The 19,453-nt window shown below is 44.7% G+C and overlaps 1 protein-coding gene across 1 annotated transcript in view; it reads right to left on the bottom strand.

Annotated features, from left to right (window-relative positions):
* npr2 (natriuretic peptide receptor 2) overlaps positions 1-19,236 on the bottom strand; it is a 44,219-nt gene extending 24,983 nt beyond the window's left edge. Inside the window, exons 1-7 of the mRNA XM_035609324.2 lie at positions 18,033-19,236; positions 10,226-10,407; positions 6,983-7,096; positions 6,515-6,650; positions 5,676-5,770; positions 2,810-2,945; positions 1,042-1,126 (exon numbers count right to left, since the gene is read on the bottom strand). Coding sequence (XP_035465217.2) covers positions 1,042-1,126; positions 2,810-2,945; positions 5,676-5,770; positions 6,515-6,650; positions 6,983-7,096; positions 10,226-10,407; positions 18,033-18,765 — 1,481 coding nt within the window. The 5' untranslated portion in view covers positions 18,766-19,236. The remainder of the gene's footprint in view (positions 1-1,041; positions 1,127-2,809; positions 2,946-5,675; positions 5,771-6,514; positions 6,651-6,982; positions 7,097-10,225; positions 10,408-18,032) is intronic.
* Positions 19,237-19,453: the final 217 nt, after the last annotated feature.

Raw genomic sequence — 19,453 nt, forward strand, 5'->3', positions numbered from 1 at the left:
ACATTATAATTATTCCTATAACTGTTCAGTGAGGTTATGGATGGGGAAACATTATCTGTCCAACTAGTAGAAAAAAACAACAAACATTTCAACAAATTCTGAAAGTGTAGAAAATAAAAGTTCCCCAAAACAATGAGAGAATATGACCTTAGCCAAACCGTCCATAGAACATTCAAGCCAACCCCCATTTTATATTTATATGTAACCTAAAATCACACCTTTACAACCCACACAGCGTATAACACCCACTATGAGACACGTTGGCCTGGATAGTGGATAAAATAGTTTCATCAATGTTTAGAAGCGTTGTGTTAGTGTTAATCTAGAAACAGTAAGTAAGTCAGACTGCTACAGTGTAATACAAATAAACAATTATTTGATTCTAGCAAGTTGATTTGCATTGGAGGACGTTTAAGAGATTATCAGATGTTTTCAATTTGTACAATTAAGAACCAAATTTTTGGTCTAAAAGTTTGTGGAAAAACTTCTCTGGATTGATATTTCTGCCTTGTTAAGATTTGTTTTACAGAAACAAAGACATTTGTATGCTTGTTCTTTTACAAGCCAGAAGACGTATGACAACCAACCAACAAACAAGCAAACAAACAAACGTGAGACAAGTAGAAAAAAAATAAAAGAAATCACGTAGACGTGATGTTTTCCTCTTGACATCAGCAAGCGAGCGAATCGTTAAAAATAGGCGGCGTTTATCTTTAATCCGGAGCAAAGAAAATATAAACGTAATGGTTCACACTAATGACCATTTGGGGGGGAACAGCAGCCAGGGTTGTCTGGGGCCAGTGTGTGAGCTCACTTGGCAGCTTTAAACACACTTCACCACCAACTCTCTCAACGCCGTCACCTGCTGAGACGTTTCTGTGGCAACAATCGTGTAAATACCACGCTGGCACCTACAGCAGCAGCATGACCCGTAAACCCTCCCTCCCTCCCGCTTTCTCTCCCTTTGCAAGAAATATTTCCAGTCTTAGCTGAAAGCAGCACAGACGGGGAAGCCTGAGCTCGAACGAGAATAAGACTCACCTGTAAATGAGGAAACTGGAGATTCCGAAAATGATGAGCGCTAGGCCGGATCCCACGGCCACGATGCCCAGCACCGGCAGGTGACCTAGACACAGGAAGAGGGATTCCACACTCAGTTATCTCTCTCTCTCTCTCTCTCTCTCTCTCCCTCCCTCTCATATGTGCAACAGATGTCCACCACATTCATATCTTTCAAAAGAAAGTGCTGTGGAAAACACACAGCTGTGACTTCCTGGTGTGCAGCTGCACCGCCGACGAGTCACAGTCGCTCTGACGTTCCTGAAAACCTGACGGACGCTAATTACCGTTGCTGCTTTAATCACAGGGACGGCACTAATCAAACTAATCAAAAGCTGAAGATGTTTCTCTTCCCTGCGTCCAACAATTACAGTCGATAATTTCATCACGTTCAACTGTGTGCAGATTTTTTAATTTTTTGTTTTCAAATTTTGTTCAGGTTTAATAAATCTGTACATTTTTGTAAATTAACCGTCGGAAACATAGTTAGATGTACGACATGACAGCTCCCCAAAGGGAAGCCAAATCATCTGGATCGCCCCCTAGTGGTGGTTGGCTGCATCTCTCCCCTGTTAGCAGATGGGACATGGACCAGACAAAATTTTAAAAATCCCAAAACACATTAAATGTGTTTTTACCAATGATGGTTTCGGTGATTTTAGATTTTTATCACACTCGTGTTTGTTCAAGTGTTCTTTTTGGGGTGATTTTATTTTTAATGTTTCGCCGGTTGGGTGGTTTGTATGTCAGCAGGATAACGCAAAAACACCTGTATGGATTTCCAAGGAACTTGGTGGAAGGGATGGGGAAATGGACCAGGAAAGAATTCCTTTTCATTTTGGCTCCGATCAAGGAATTCATCCTCGCTTTCTTCAACACTGTGAGATAATTTTGGACATTTTCGCCAACTTCCCAAGGGAATAATGCATGGATCGTGATGAAAACTCTCAGGCATATTTAGGGGACTCATATCTACGAGTGTGTGCAATTTTGTGTATCACGATTCACAGCTGAGAACAACGCATCCTGACCGACGGTCAAGAGTTTAGTATCCAGACTCTTGCTCCAGATAAAGTCAAAAGCGCAAAGATGGCAACGCCCATATCTGGGATATTTTTTTCTTCATTCCACAGGAGGAAGTGGAGACGTGTCGTCCATCTTTAAATACAGTCCATGGTTCACACATGGTCTGTCTTCTCAGTAAAAGATTTTCACATGGCCTCTAGATTTTTGGGGATAACGTGAGATTTATTGCTCCTCCGCTCATTATCCCTCCTTCATTCCAAAATACATTTTATAATTGCCGCGGATTTTCCTCCGCAGTTCATCACCGGTGACATTTCTCTCTGAAAACCGTCACTCGGGTTCATAAAATCACCAAAGACCATTAACGGCACTTATCTTTCACACTGCTTATCATTCGCAGCAAAAATATTACACTTGTAAATTTCGCTCTTTCACCTCACATGGGGCAAAGAGTCAAGATGAAATTGAGGGAAAAATGACATTTATCATCACAGAATCAATATGAAACTATCAAAGAGATGAGAGCGATGATATCCATCTGATGAGCGATTTAATCGCAAGACAGAAAATACAAGGTGTTATCATTTCCGTGCATGTCAGGGTTGTGCATGAATGTCTTCATCACAATTTTCTGAATCAATCAATCAGCCGGTCAGTCAAACTTATGTTGTTGTAAAAATCGTCTGAACAGAGGATTTATTAGTAAAGAGGGGGGTTGTCGTACCGTCGTTGCAGGAGGGGTCGTCTTTGGAGAACACGCAGGGGGGGTTGTCCAGTGGCGGACCCCCACTGGGCCAGTGGATCCTCTCTGTCTGGGACCAGATGATCTCTTTGGTGGTTCCATTGTAGTACGCAACAAGCTGCCAACACAGAGGAGAGAATTCTTCACTGATTGAGTCAATGCGTTCTCTCATTTTAGCGTTTCTTTCAGCGTGGTCGTTGGTCGGGCAAGTTGACTTTGCATTAAGCTCAAGGCGCAGCTCGACTCTTCGTCTTCTTTCCAACTCTTCAACTGGGATCTCTACTGTCTGAAATCATCTCGGCCCTGTGGCGCTGCCTGTCCTGCAGCCTCGTCTGAACAAGCAAACTCAAACGGCTTCTTTCTGTCGAGGAATTTATCCCAGCAAAGGTCTAAAAACTCATCAATCAATATGTGAAACTATATTGTAAGACCTGTCTCTCAATTTCTGCCTATGGATCAACCAAATTCCTTCTCACTGGTCCTTTAGACAAACCAGAGGATGATATATATATATATATATATATATATATATATATATATATATATATATATATATATATATATTAATATATACCAAATAAAACATCTCAGTACAAAGTTTCGACCAACATCCTGGACACCTTGTATGTGCGGGGCTTTATCTTGACAGTCCTGCTCCGTCCGCGAGCAGCATCTGTCGTCCCGCTGTGAAACACGACTCTTGTAATTCTAACTAGCTGAAGGAGCTTGTTCACATTTTCCACCCCTGCTCCCCGGGCATGTCGCGTCCTCTCTCCGCTGAAAACCTCGGAGGCCGTCACCCCCAACAGAGGGTCATCAAAACAATGCAGTGTGTGACGGTGAGGGGGGGGAAGAGGAGGCTGCACAATCTGAAATAGGTCCAGTATTTCTGTACAGGGGCTGTTTACTGGACTCTGCTGCCAACCAGCAACTCACTCCGTCCTGGAAAACCTTTTAGCCGAAAAGCAGGACGATTAAATCTCGCGCGCAGTTCAGCGCGGCTAAATAAATGTACGAGGAAAAATGTGTGTTGAAAATTTCCATATGGATCTTTGTTAAAGGGGGCATTGTTGTCACGTTGAAAACCAAGTGGCAACCCACTGTGACGTCACCCATCGGTTTGTGAACTGCCGATTTGAAGCCTCGAGTTTAGCATTTTGACCAGCGCCATCTTGTTTTTGCAACCAGAAGAAACCATTTTGGGAGGAGAAGAGGGGGTGGGGCCTGACTGAGAGCTCGTCCACCGCACGGCCACCTATACCTTCAACCATGCACCTATTGGACGGTACTAGCTGTCAATCATCACGCTGTATCTACACTCCAATGCATACCGGGCTTTATCGTCTATTTTACTCGAAATGACACCACGATTTTACAAAATGAACATCATGCTGTATTGTAGAAGACTATGAAACTAGAGATTGAACCATGAACTCCTCAGGAAAATGTTTTCTGACGTTATAAATCAAGTGAGTCCTTTTCTCATAGACACTGCAACGCAGTGGAGTCGCCCTCTGCTGGTCCTTCGAGAGAACACAGGTTTTTCAGGCACTTCCTTAAGAACACCTGAACTTAAATTAACACCACACTTGTAATATTTTTATGATGGAATCGTTTTCTCTCTTTAACAGTTACAGAGGGAGATTACATAGAAAAAAACAACCGGTTCATAATATATACATAGTACAATCAGTCATCCATCTCAGTGAGTCAGCCCGGGTTAACTTGTTGGACGGATTTCCTATTTTGAAAGTAAAGTCCATATGTACAAAAACCAGCTGGATTTCTTCACAAGTCGTGTGTAGCAGAACCCATCTGGCGTGTCAGGTTACTTATATCATCAAACACACAACATATTCCCGCAGACTGACGTTGCTGAAAGCTGAAACCGTCCTGTGATGTTGAGGAGCCAGGCGGCCGCGGCTACTCGGGTCAATCGGCCATATAGGAATCGACCAATTAAAAGAGCCGAGGGATAAACGAGACCAGGAAGTCACGCTGACAGCCTCCGAGGACCGCCGTGAAATTCGGACTGAAGTCGAATGCTGCTAACCCACTTCTTCTACTCTGGTTCACAGCGGTGTTTGCAGAGCACAACATACACAAATATTTTTCCCCGGACTGTGAGGGGGAAATTTGAGGTTTTATGCATCTTATCATTAGAGGAGTCAGGACTGTAGAGTATCTCCCGAACAGTAATAACCAGTTCCCTTCACTGCGTCAACAACCAAACAGAAGCAAAGGCCGAGGTTTTAAAAACTACACAGAACTAATTGTGCTGAAAGATTTTTCGACAAAGTTCCTCATGACAACGATTGGAAACGCAAGAAGTGAGGATTGTTTTCATTTTTACTCGTTACTCACTTTACGTACTGAAGGAGAGTCGACAACAAAGACGCCACGTATTATTAACTCTTATATAATCATCACCACAATCGTGGGCACTAACATGCTTGTCACTCTTTTCTTTCACAAACTTACCACATACGAATAAATAAGCGCCAAAAACTGTTTTTGAAAGATGGTCTACATTATGTGAAATGACATTTTACATTACACGAAAACGTTGTAGTGCTCGTAGAAAGAAAAACAGCATGATATGCATGAACAAAAATAAAAAAATCTACGATTACTTTACTGATCAGTACAGTTCATTCCCCACAAACAGAACGTGAAGTGTCAGAGATCGAAGAGATTTCGAAGACTGAGCAATAGCAACATCACCTGCACTACGAGAATACGACACATGGGGGTTCGGTTATCTTCTTCTCCACATATCAAACTCTACCGATAATCACAAACACATTAAACACAAAATGAAATCCTCAACGGTAACAGTGTTACTCACCCCGTACTCTCCCGTGTCCTGGTCCGTCATCGCCCACAGGTTGACGTCTATGTCCCGGGCATTTTTGTGATCTATGTTGACGAGTCCCGTCACTCCTTAAAAAAAAACACGGACAATATCCACGTCAAGGGTGCGATTCAGTGTGTAACGCCACGTAATTTACCCGCTTTGGATAAATAAAGTAACTATCTATCTATATATCTACAGTTCTTAATCTGTGTGGAACAACTGAGCATTGTAAAGGATGGAACGTGACCTCTTATTAGGAAAAATACATTAACTGAGGAAGTATCGGCTGTTTGAAAAGGCTTTTGCTATAAAAACAGGTAGCGTTTAGCATTATCAAACATCCACAATAACGAATCAAAAGTTTCCATCATTCTTTTCCACATGGGATCGGTTTTCCTGCATTTGCGGAGCTAAAACAACCCTCATCACCTCCTTTTGAGAGGATCCAGTGTGATATGAATGCAGATCAGATGCGGCAATACAAACGAGGAAGTGAATGAGCTCCCACGTCAAGCATCAAATGGACTATTAGCTGTTGAGTGTTGTGTCATAACTGTTCAATAACACTACAACTATTTTGTTGGATGGGCATATTTTAATTCGCATTTTGGGTTAAATGGTGCTTTGAAATGTGTAAACGGTCACTTGGCCTCTCATGTTCACTGGAGAGCTCTGTTTCCTGAGCTGATTAATAACTCATTTGTCGGTGGAGGTGAGGTCTCCTGCATTTGCACATAATTCATCATCATCACATCAACATTTTGCAGGTCACATACAGTATGTGACTGCCACTTTGAGAGGCTAGAGATACGCGACAGACGTTTGCTCACCCCAGAATCGGCGGTTCTGCGTCCTCATGGTGATGTTGATGCCGTCGTTCTGCGCTCCGCCCTCCGCCAGCGTCTCCTCCAAGGCCTTCGCGTACAGCACGAAACCATCGTAGAAGCTGCCCGCGATGAAGTCCATCTGCAAGACGAGCGATGTGATATTAAACAACTAGAGGATTTTATGGAATACACAAGGTTTTGAATTGAGGTAATAAAGCATTGCTCAACATTTTAAGGGAGGGGATACCTGTGCTTACATGAAACAATGTCACTTTGACCAACGGAGGGTCCAAATACCATAAAACCCACATTTATGATTAACTTTAAAAAAACAAATGTACTCTTGTGAAACGCTAATGGCTCACATTACGGTAAACAACAACAACAGAGCAAAGTGGGGATTGTTCTGCACAGATAACCCTTATCCATGACCAAAGAGGTCACGACCCTGGTGCAGAGCGATGAACTCACCAGCGACGGTTCCAGATGCACGCCGAAGTCCCTCTGAGCTCTGGCGTGGAGTCTCGTCTGGAAGTCTCTGTACTCCGGATTGTCGGGCGGTCGGTACGTTATGACGAAGACAGACTGGAGGAGGACACGGGGAAAAACAGCAGCATGAGGAAACGTGACCTGGAACATCCTGTGCGTCTGAACATGACACCGGATACCTTGTGAAAAAGAGTTTCATTGCTCTAATTGTAATGTTAAATTGCTAATGTTTTTTAGACAATATTTGGACCATTTTACATGAACTAAATCTTGTTATATAGGTAGTACAATCCTAATACTCAAAATCTGTCTCCTGCTAATTTCTGTGACCATTTTGTTCAGTGTTACTGAAATTTTCAAAAAGCAGTTTAATATGAAATATATATTAAATACTATCGATTTGACATAATCATACTCATGCATCAACTTAAATGTCTTATGAAATTATGATTGAAAACATGGGAGTGCCATCAATCAATTCTTTCATGATTTTTCACATGGGAACTGTGTGTTTGACATGATGTCAAAGTCGTTTAACGTTTGATAAAATACTCAGCCAGACTTTTCCTGTCCAAACAACTGACCCATGGTACTTGCTGCTGCTGTCAGAAAAACAAGTTTCACACATTAATAAGGAATCTTATTTCGCTTTTTTTCCGCCCTTCTAAACTGGAAAAGCTCCATATGGTTTCTCATGTTACGACACTTATTGGAACCACCGCAAAACTTCCACAAGCAGTTATCGTACCGGAGGAAGCATGTTGCCATAATGAGCCCTGTTATGGCTCGCAGACAAATTAACGCTTTTCTGCAAACATCAGCAAGATGGGAGCCAACATTTCGTTCTCCAATCAAGGTTCAGTATAATAAAAAAGCAGATCTAGAGATAAACGCAGATGAAGCCGTTTAATAGTCATTCGTGGTTTCAACACTGCAAATCATTTGAACTAGTCATCTTTGTCTCTAATCTTAAAGTTGCTTTCATCCTGAAATCAAGCCAACCTTTTGCGAACACGCACAAATATCAGGACACGAACAACGAGCTGAACGGGTGTGTGGGTTAATTAAAGTGGGTCTTTGAAGAACGCGTGTCGATCATCAATAATAACCGTCTTCTCGGCTTTGACAGGACAAATTAAAGTTGCAATCCAATAAGCTAATAGTGCATTTCATAAGAACAGATGAAAGCGTATATTTTTTAAATGTGTGGTGATAAAACGGTGGAGATATGCGAATAACTACGCGTTCAGGCACAACACTAAATCACCCTTAACTCTACTAATGGAATATAATTTCTCAAGTCAGTAATTTAAATGCACTTTTAGTGCATTATGACAGAAAATTGCCGCAATCAATTTAATATTACACAAGATGTATCTTCATGAATCCGCTCTCGCCCTCAAAACTTTGTGAACACTGAATTCAAGAGGAGCCGGTGTGACATGTAGGGAGACGGATTAGACAAGCGACACATCCGTGCCCACTCGCAGCGCACTAATTCGTGCGTGGCTTAATGGCTTCCTGTGAAAACACATCCTCTAATTCATTAATGTCATGCAAGAATTTCACTCCTTAAAGGGGCTGAAGGGATACATGTCCACTGAGAGGCTCAATTAGCCCGCCCATTGGAAAAATTATGCAGCTTTCTAAAGTCATCAAAGTGCACGTAATTCTCATAAAAGGTTCCCCTGATTCCTGTTTCCAACACCATACTTTGTCTACTTGTCACTCAACGTAACGGACATGTTAGTAGAAGCACGGATGCTACTTATATATATATATATATATATATATATATATATATATATATATATATATATATATATATATATATATATATATATATATATATATATACACATACATATATATATACACATACATATATATATATATATATATATATATATATATATATAAGGTAAACACTGATGATAGAGGAAACAACTTATAAAAACTATTTGAGTGAAATTAAGGGCGACATATTAGCATCTTTATCGTCCTTCCATGAATTAAATTCCTTCAAGTTCTAAATGTTGCCCCAAGATTCATTTCTGACATATTCTGGAACCAAATGATCGAAAGTTGAAAGACTCTTACTACTCTGGCAGCTTCTTTTGTAAATAACAGCTTTTAAAACTTAAAGCTACAGCGTGTAATATTTCTGAGAACTTATTCACAGAAATTGAAAATATTGTCCATAACAACGTCTTAATAAAAGTATAATCACGGTGTTTTTTCGTCATCTTTGAATGAGTTAAATATAGTTACATGAGGTGGACCCGACCTCCGTGTGAGTCGCCACGTCGTGTTGAATACGTCGCACTCGCGTTGCATTTTCAGACGCTGCCGGAAACCGGAAATGGGAATCAGCGGTGCGCCACCATAAAGCGTCCCCCTGTCGGGTGCTCAGTTGGTTGCGGTTCGCAACTTTACCATCAGAAAAATTATACACTGGGGCTTTTACATCTATAGCTGTTTTCAGACATGAGCCCCTGAAAAAATGTCTGGAAAATTCCGGGTTCTGGACATTTTTCCAGAGTTTGCCGTTGACAGCGGGAGATTGAGCGAGCGCCCACTCCCTCGCGGTGAATCTTCCAGAGAATTTTTTATGTCCTGCTGTATTCTCACATTGGTTCACTCTCTTCTTTCAAAGCATATTCTGGAACCAAATTTAAAAAAGAAAAAAGTTGAAAGAGTCCTACTACACTGGCAAAACTTCAGTTGTCGTAAGAAAATACAGCTTTTAAATCTCAATCTCATAATCTCATATAGCTGAAACTCCTCGGGAACGAGTGATACTTGACAAGCAAAGTCTCTGAGTCAAATGTTGGTTTTCCTCGTCAGGATTTCTAACTACTTGATTCTCTGTAACTCGGCGAGCGGGAGCCTGATAAAAGATTGCGGGATCTCTGGGAGGAAATGAGCAGGAACAGACATCCTCTTTCCACGCCAGATGGCGGTTTTTGGTCTGCGATTACTTCCTGCCTTCAATTAGACAGCGGCTGAAACGGTGACGGTCCACATCCAATAAATCTGCAGTACAAAGAATCCGACCCCCCGACCTCAGCTTATCAAGAGTAACGACCCAAACAGATCCATGTTTTTTACATCAGACTCACAGTATATATTGTGAGCACGCACAGGATACGGATACGCATGCGTGTGTGTGTGTGTGTGTGTGTGTGTGTGTGTGTGTGCGCGCGCGCGCTGCGTTCAATGTACCTTGAAGACCTTGACGGGGTCAGCCCAGTCCGAGTCGGCGTTCTGCCACGGCTTGCGATCCGTCAAGCTCTCGGCGAACACGTCCAGGTAGAAGATGGCGTAGTTCTCCGGGTCGTGGATCTCGCTCTGGAACAGCTTCATGATGTTCAGGAACGTCTCCACGGGGCCGCAGATGTACACGACTGCAGACACAAGAAGACAACAAGCTCTATTATTTAAAAATATATATATATATATATTATACCTCTGGGAAATCCTTGTCCAGGGAAGTTTCTGTGTTTCCAGTATGTCGACTGTTAAGAAGTGTTCTGTTCTTGGTTCTTCTTTATCCGTTTGCTTATTTTATCATTTTCTATATACGGAATCTGAAGAAGTTAAAGAAAATCACTGAAACAAGATGAATAGTATTGGAAAGCAGCCTAAGTTAATCATGGACACTGACTGGAGACTACAAGCCTTCAAGGGCACAAAGGTCGGCGACTAATGCTCGATAAGGAGGCGGATCTTTTTTGTAGTGTAACAAGTGTTGAAACATTCACGTCAGAGGCCACATTTCTTCCCGTCTACATGTGACTTTGGTTCAGGACCCGCGTTTGATGACTCGCACTCAAAACAAGAGGTGAATAAACACCAGATGTGGCGGCTGCACATACGTGCGAGAGCCAGATCTCCATCTGCAGCAGGCACAAACAAAGTCAGGCGAAATGTCCGGAGAGCGTGGAGGGGCAGGAGGCGGACGGAGCGGTCTGGTCCCGGGCTGGAGGCTTGTGACCGCATGGCAGCGGCCCGCGGACTGTTGGGGATTACTGGATGTTTTATCTTAGATATCCTCAAATGTCCTCTCGGTGAGAACCTTCACCCAACGCGGGTGAGCTGGTCGAGACAACTGTAGAAATCCTTCTGGTTAAAGACGTTTGGAAAGAATCACGTCACGTGTACTGCACGGAATACTGTCACATTCACCGCGGCTCAAACGTCTAATTGATTAAACTTCCTCCGAGTCTAATTGATCCAGCTCGCTGTCGTTCAAGCTGGCAACACCAATAAGGTCTGTTAGACGGGCAGCGCCGTGTGACACATTTTCCACCGTGGGGGGGGGGGGGTTGTGGGGTTCACATCAAGACACAAGCAGCATAATGCGAGCAGTGGATAATACGCTACACAACCGGTGCAAGGACTGCTTCTGATAAATGTCCGGCTCCGACGCACGTCGCAGGTCTGTGGCAGCGACGTTTTGAAATGTTGAATGTGAAAACAGGCAATCCTTCGAGAACCTTCGTGGCTAAATGAAATACAATCTATGGCCGTCTTCAGACACGAACGCCGCACAATGGGGGTTTTTTCCCGGAAAATGGCAATCGCGGACCAAAGAAGTTGCAGGAGACTGTCCGAGTCGGACGTGTTCATGAACAGCTGGGGAGTTTGACGCCGAGCGAGTTCATGTCATAAAAAAAGCATCTTTAGTCTACAGATTAGTTACGGAGTTTGTCCGGCGCGACACTTGGGGACATTCCCACACACAGCTCCTCCGGAAGAGCTCAGGAAAAATTGTCCGGACTTTGATTTTCAGCGTTACCGAAACATTTCGTTCGCTGTCAAAACACGAGGTTTTTTTCCAACATAAAGGGGAAAGTTTGAAATTTTTACGCAAACGACCTGGTGGCAATTCAGGATTTTGCTCAAAGACACTGGAGCGCCTCACGTGGGGACCTCTGTTCTGTCACCTGCCGCCCACCCCCTCCTGCTGCTGAGTCATGGCTTTGAAAAAAAAAAAAAGCGGCATTATTTCCATGTGTAGTGTATATGTCTGCTGCCAGCTCCCCAGTCAGCAGACATTTCCTCATGTGGTAGAACCAAAGCCGGCTGCTGCTGCTGCTGCTGCTGCTGCTGGACCCCAGCCCCTCATCTCCCTCCGACGTGGTCCGCGATGCCAAGTAGTCCCGCTGTCTCCTGGAGCGCTCCCAAAGTAAACGCACTACACAGCCGGTGGAAAAATGTCCTCCTGTGTTGTAAGCGGTCGCACGGCCTACGGGAACCTGCCAAGGCTGTTTTTTTTTCTTCTTTTTTTTACACAACAGCACATTAAAATTGTGTTTTGGGTACAAGTTGTTCCACGTCCGCAGACTCCAGGAGGGTAATCAGCTCCGCCCCCTCTCGCTAACATCTTTGCTGAAGTCCTAAATTCATGTTTTCACTTCAACAAGATGTATTATTCACCTCTCGACCGGAGAGGTGTTGTCCTCAGCGCCGTTTGTTTTTCAGTCTGACAGTTTTAAGCGGGATGTCTCGTTGAACCCGATCCGACGGCAAGTCGGGCCAAAGATGGAGATCCGGGATTTTTTTCGCGAGACTGCACAATTTGCCATTTCCTCCTGAACCTCTGCCCTTTGAAAGAAACTGGCGTGCTACAGCGTGTTCCATAATTCCCCCCGTTGCCCTTTATGTGTCTTCATGCTGACCCAGATCCCCATGAAATATTTTGAAACAAACAATATTATAATGTACAAACACGCGACGCCGGATGTTAGAGCTCACTCTGGGATGAAAGCGCAGTCTGCCGTTTTGAGATAGTGACACCAGGAAGAGGAAACAAAGTCATCGAGATAAAACAGAGAATTAATCTCAGCTTACAAGAACAATTACGACTGAGAGATGAACGACACGTCGAATGACTTTGTTATGAGGCTCCAGAACTTCTACAGAGACCACACTTGTTTCTGATTGGCTGCCAGCTCTTTATGTAATAATAATCGCTCATGATTTGTCATTACATCAAACCCCCTTTGTATTAACACTTTTATTTTGTTTTCCAGTGGTCCTTTCAATGTACGGTAGTTTACATCTCACGCACACTTCAAACTTTTACATGTAGCCACACGTGAGGGGTTCAAAGAAAACACGACATGCAGGTGCTGTGATGTGATGCGTTGGACTACTTCTTCATCATAACACACGTGGAGCGTGTGGAGGATTCTGCTCGGCCCACGCGTGTGTTTGGATGTGCTGTAAACAGATACACTCTGCGACTTGGGTTTGTACCAAGTGAACCGTCTGTTAAGTGCAGGTGAGGCTAAACAACTCCAGACTCTTCTAATTCCTGCGAGCGCAGCTCATTCATCGCTCCACGTCAACAACTTCATCACATCCTGCGATAAGCCCCTCTCCACCCTCATAATCGCAAGAGTTGACGTAATATTAGAAACACACCTTGCAAAGTGTAACGCAACACAGTTCAGCAGCGGCGGACGCTGCAGCCTTCTGCTTGACCATGAAGATGATAAGACTGTTCTCTGAACAATAATCAGTATATCATTATAACAGAAAATGTTTCATTTAATGACAAATATTTGTTTCGGATCGTAAGTGCTGGTGGTTAAAACTTTCCATATCCCCTTCGTAGAGGGATTCGTGTGTCACTGAGGTTCACCCCAACAATTTTGTTCTATTTCATTTAGTTCTTGATCTTATCTTATCTTATTTTATTTCAAAATCCGGTTGTGTATATTATACAGTATGTATTAATGTCCAGCGAGTCCTTGCAGGCTTCTGTATTGTTTACTGAGTCTACAAATGTAAATTTACAGAAGGCTAAATAAGAAGAATGATATTTATTCATCATTCATAAATGATTGTGTGGACCTAGCAAATCATAATAAGAGAATTAAAAGAAAATCAAATAAACTCTTTATGCCTGATGCCTGTATTCTCTGGAATGACCAGCAGAGGGCGACTCACTGGTTGCAAAAAAAAAAGACAGTTTCTATTTCATTTATAGTTCAGTTTGCAAATTGGGTTATTTGACTGTTTTGTATGGATCCACAGATAATCACACATCCAAGTGCATAAACACAAATCAAGTCCATCACTGCTCTCGGCGTGTTTTTATCCTTTTTTCTCTCAATGGGATTATGCCGGACTATTGTCTAACATGACTCTTTGTCAGAGGAGATTGTCCTCCAGCTCTGTCGGCCTTCAGCATCTCCTCTGTCTTTTATGACGCTTTTGTCTCTTTGCCTCTGCATCCTCCCCTCATGTGTGGAAAAACTTCAGGATCCTCATTCATCTAAAACCCGCTGCTGCTGTTGCATCCGGGGAGTCTCAGAGAGAGAGACGCTCTTTTCATCGCTCAATAGAAGCTACGAACCACCAACACGTGTTCTCCACAAAGAAGAGAAGAAGAAAGATATATATGTATATATATATATATATATATGTATATACATATATATATATATATATATATGTATATACATATATATATATATATGATGCCTGACGTATTATTCCACTCACACAAGCTGAAACGTTCTCTCGTGTGTCATTAATGGACTGAGAGTGTCATTGGGTGATGTGATGGCAGTGTGGATTATGTTCAGAGTGCTGCTTTCATCTCACATCTCTCCGAACCTTTGCCAAAGGGTCAGTATCCCAAAATTGCCCCCCCCCCAAAAAAATCAAAAAAGCATCTATTCATGCACATAATAGTTTTACCACTATCTGCCGAGGTTGGGATGTTTCCACCTCTGTGATCTCTGACTCCGCGTCAAATAAAACGCAGGTAAATGGAATTTCGGTTGTGGTGTGAGAGCCGCACATTTGGGATAATGAGCGACGGAAATGTTGGAGAATCTGAATGGGGTTTTTTTTTCTACGCGTCAGTTTAACCGATAAGAGATTTCGCCCTGGTGCAAACATTGAGCATTTTAGCATTATCAGGAACACCGACACCAGACGACAGCACCGGAAAATGTACGAAAAATGTGACATTTTGATGAACTTTTTTTCCGGAGGGGCAAGTGTGTGCAAGTTGGCCCCTCGCCTGAATGTTACGGAAATGTTCCTGCTCTCGTTGACGTGTCTAACTCGGACAATCTCCTGCCGCCTTCTTAACGCACACTCCGGGAAAAATGTCCGGACCCCTTTTTTTCCCGGACAATTTCCGGAGTTCGGGTGACAGCAGGTGGTAACACAGACCCCGCATCTGTTGATATTGTATTGTGTACGAAAAGACCGAGTCTGGACAATTTGGAGTTTGGAGAGTTTTGACATTTTGGTAATTCGTCTTACGCCAATCAGCAGAGCCGGAGCTCCGGCTGTCAGGGGGAGAACAAGCAGGTCCCACATAATGGAAAACACTCAAGTACACAAGGTATCGGCTCCTTGAAACATGCGCTTTATATATTTGCTTCCCCACATCTGCTTTTTTTTTTCCAGGTATTTAAAAAACAAGGAATTTGGGGGATTTCAGAGGTGGCGGCTGGAGCAGCGCGCACACCCGCTCCGATGGGCTGTCGGCGCTCCAACAGCGCGTGGGCTCACGTGAAAAGAGCCCTTCTCTTACCTCAGCTAAAGCCCCTCGCCAGGCAGTCGGGTGACATTACAGAGCCGATCGGCCCGGGGGGGGGGGGCAGAATTCCGAGGCCTGGACAAGCCCTGACAAAACCATTAGCTGCCGTGACCTCCGGCTCACTGCGGCAGCACCATCACTCATCCTGGGAAGGGGGGGAGGGAGGGAGGTGGGCGGCGTGCACCTTTCACCTCGTTCCCTCCTTTAGCACCATTTAATGAATCAACCTCAATCAACGTCTCAGGTAGTTGAGCTGCTTCCAAATAAGTGATTCGCCTCTACAAACGTCCCCAGGAGTTTTTTTTACAGGCAGGTGAATGTTTGTAAGGCGCCCCATGGATGTATCTCTCTCTCCGACTGCTGGATCTGAACTGAGGTCCAGGATTAAAGGACAACAGTGTGTGCTCTCTGATGTGATGCTCCGATAGTTAAGATTTGATTTCCACCTCTCGTCTCTCAACCCCACCGGTCGAGGCAGATTTGCCGCCCGCGACATCGCAGCTTTCTCCTCTCGACACTTTGCTGAGTGGGAACCGCAGTGTAAAGGCCTCGAACTCACTTTGTAAAGTGCCTTGAATTGAATTGACGTTAATGTGTTTCTTGAGAGGAGCATGTAATCCCCTCTAACTGCTCTGAAGGCATGAAAATCCCCAGGATTGGAGTATTATTTCCCCCCCCCCCACCCCCCCTCTCAGATTTGATTCAATCATCATCTTCAGCTCTGGATTATGAGTCGACGAGTTTCTCCCAGTAGTGTCTGACTCCTCCAGCGCAGGTTTGCCAGACACAGTCGTGGGCTGCGGTTTTTGGCTTTTGGCTTTTGGTTTTTGATCTCTGCGCAGGCAAAATGGCACCAACAGCTGGAAACCACACATGGCACCGTGACCACAGGACACAGACGCTGAGCCCGGTTGTGCTTCACCAGAGAAATATAAATAAAAAATAGTGCCGTTACATAACTTCTTTAGAAAACTACAAAAAGGTTTTTTTAAACTTTTCTCTCCGTGCACAGGTTGAATAATAGAGTTGTTCTTCTGGGTAAAACTGATTGTTATCAGTCCTGTTATGCAAGTCTCATAAATAAAGCAAATGAAAGTATTTTTTTTTTGCAGATAATAATATGTTACATTTAGAATTTTAATTTCATTTTTAAAGTGATGAAGATGGATTTTTCACAACCTGGCAACCCAAAAGTTGCTCCAATCAGTGGCTTATTGTGACTCATTTAAAAGGCATCACCAAATGATTTATTCGCCATTAATAAAGCAACTGGTAACAACTTGTGTGGCTTCGCCATCATCCAGACGCAGTCACGCGATGAACTTTACACAACGACCGAGTCAAACCTCACAATGTTTCCACTTCATTAAACTAAAAGCCAGAACAACCAGGAGTGATTCAAACTGTCTCTCTGTCTCTCCTCTGTGTGATTTATGTCTCATCATACAAAAACACTGTTATTTTCACGTGTTAAACGCCCTATGGGCTAAAAATAGTTTTTAAAAAAGTTATTATTTATTACACCTGAAGTGTTTCTTTAATAATCTTACTCCACACTGTTGATATCATCTTGTTCCAGATCTTCACTTTGGCCTAAATGGAGTTTCCACTGAGTGAAATATTCAAAAATCTCAAACTCAAAGTTTATCAATCGCTCCCATCGAATGCAAAATATGTTTAAATGCCTTGGGCATCACTTTTACGCACGTTTCCCCCAGAAAATCCACCAGACATTGGCCGCAGTTTTTTTTTGGGTATTTCGGAAAAAACGTAAGCATCTCCACTACGATATGATATGAAATAAAATAAAAAAACTAGTTCGATGAGTTTGCACAGACAGAAACCCACGAGCAGTGATCCACACGTGTACAAAGACTGTTTGGGCTGCGAGGGAGAGGGCGACCTTCTGATCCCGACCCCTGTGTGTGTGTGTGTGTGTGTGTGTGTCGCAGGTGGTGGTCTCCTCCGCAGGTCATAAACCAGCAGCAGCAGACTGCCCACAGCCTAAACATTCCTCTGTAATAGCTCCGGAGTAAACAGGCTTTTCCCTGCACCTATTCCAGTCCACCTCCGTTTGGATCTGGTGCATCAGAGAGAGAGAGAGAGAGAGAGAGAGAGAGGGAGAGAGAGAGAGAGAGACAGAGAGGGAGAGAGAGAGAGAGAGAGAGACTCTGACCTCATTCTGTGAGATGCGGGATGTCCCATGAAGACACTTCCGATAGACACTCATCCCTCTTCCAGTTAAAGGCAAAAGAAACAGACTCAGTTCTTTCGAAACAGACAGTAAACTGTTCCCATGTGGAGCCTCCACTCACTGGGACACCAACTTTACATATTGACCAGATGCTCATCTGCTTCATTTTAACGGGAAACGTCACAAGTTGCAAATTCTTTTTAACTCGAGTTGGCGCACACTCGCTGTTCCTGCGGAACTTTACATCTCAAAGCGGTCCCACTCACTTCTGCCGCGCTCCTTCATGAAGGCGATGAGCTCCTTGTAGTCCTTGTAGTCGTCCTCGTACGGCTGCGCCTCCACCGTGACGTTCATCTCCTCCTTCAGGTTCAGGTAGATGCCCTCCGAGAGGAAGTAGTGCGGCCGGTCGTCGTGGCGCAGGTCGTGGAAGATCACCACGGCGCGCGACGTCCAGTTGAAGTGCGCGTGCAGCACGTTGGCGAAGTCGCCCAGCTTGGTGGTGGACGGCCCGCTGCGCACGATGGTGCGGTACTCGTCGCGCTTGTCGAAGCCGTACGCGGGACCCCCGGCGGTGATGAGCGGCAGCCTCCAGTGCGACGCGAAGCGGCCCACGGAGGCGAGCGGGTACACGCAGCCGGGTCCGAAGAACGCGTCCGGCCCGATGTAGAGCTTCGCGTCCACGGCCACCACCTGCGCGCGGCTCTCGGCGCACGAGCCCGCCGCCGGGTCCTCGGTGCTGTAGTTGAGGACGTTGATGTGGCGGCCGAGCAGCAGCCCGTGTTTGCCGTGCAGGTCCTCGTGCGCCATGAGGATGGCGGGGAGGACGCGCGGCAGCGCCCACGGGTACTTGTGGTTGTCCGGCAGCATCACGGCCACGGTGATGTTACCGTTGCCGTTACCACCTCCTCCTCCTCCTCCTCCTCGTCCTCTGCAGCCGCCCGGCAGGAGGAGGCTGCAGGAGAGCGCCGCGAGCAGCAGGCAGCAGCATCCGCGTCCCATGCTGTCGCGTCCCGGCCCGCCTGGAGGTCCCGAGGGGCGAAGTGTACGGCCACGGAGAGCGCACCGTCTGGAGAGGAGACACTGTGGCTGCGCGCTCACACCGAACCATAGGTATCCGTCAGCCTCACTCTCACGTCTCCTCCACTCTCTCTCTCTCTCTCTCTCTCTCTCAAAACTCAAACAAAGTCGGTAAGTGCGTCATCCTTGTCGTGCCAGTGCGCATTTTGTGCCATGCGTCCGGGGCGCTGCTGCGTAAAATCCGCGTTAGAATGACGCTTCTTGGGTTCTTTAACTCCAGCTCAGCTCAGCTCAGCTCCTCTCGGTCCTGTGGCTGGTGAGAGAGTGATCACATCCATCCAGAGGAACTGCAACTTAAATCACCAGAGCTCTGCCCCTCCGCTCCGCTCCGCGCTGCCCCCGCGCGTCACACTGCAAGAAATGTGCTCCAATAAATCACACGTGAGACCAGAAGTGTGAGCCAGTGTAGGAGAATTCAGCTGATGTCGGTCCAGGCAAAATATCAATTGGGATTTTTTTTTGTTGTTGCAACCTTTCCTTCTAAGATCTGCCTCCTTACATAAAGAGGGCATGTTTTATGAATAAATAAAAACATAAGTAATTACATGTTGAAGGACAGTGCGTGACTCTTCTTTTGTAGTGGATGAATAACTCCTCTAACGCGGAGGTG

This window comes from Scophthalmus maximus, chromosome 20 (genome assembly GCF_022379125.1).
Source record: "Scophthalmus maximus strain ysfricsl-2021 chromosome 20, ASM2237912v1, whole genome shotgun sequence".
Lineage (NCBI taxonomy): Eukaryota > Metazoa > Chordata > Actinopteri > Pleuronectiformes > Scophthalmidae > Scophthalmus > Scophthalmus maximus.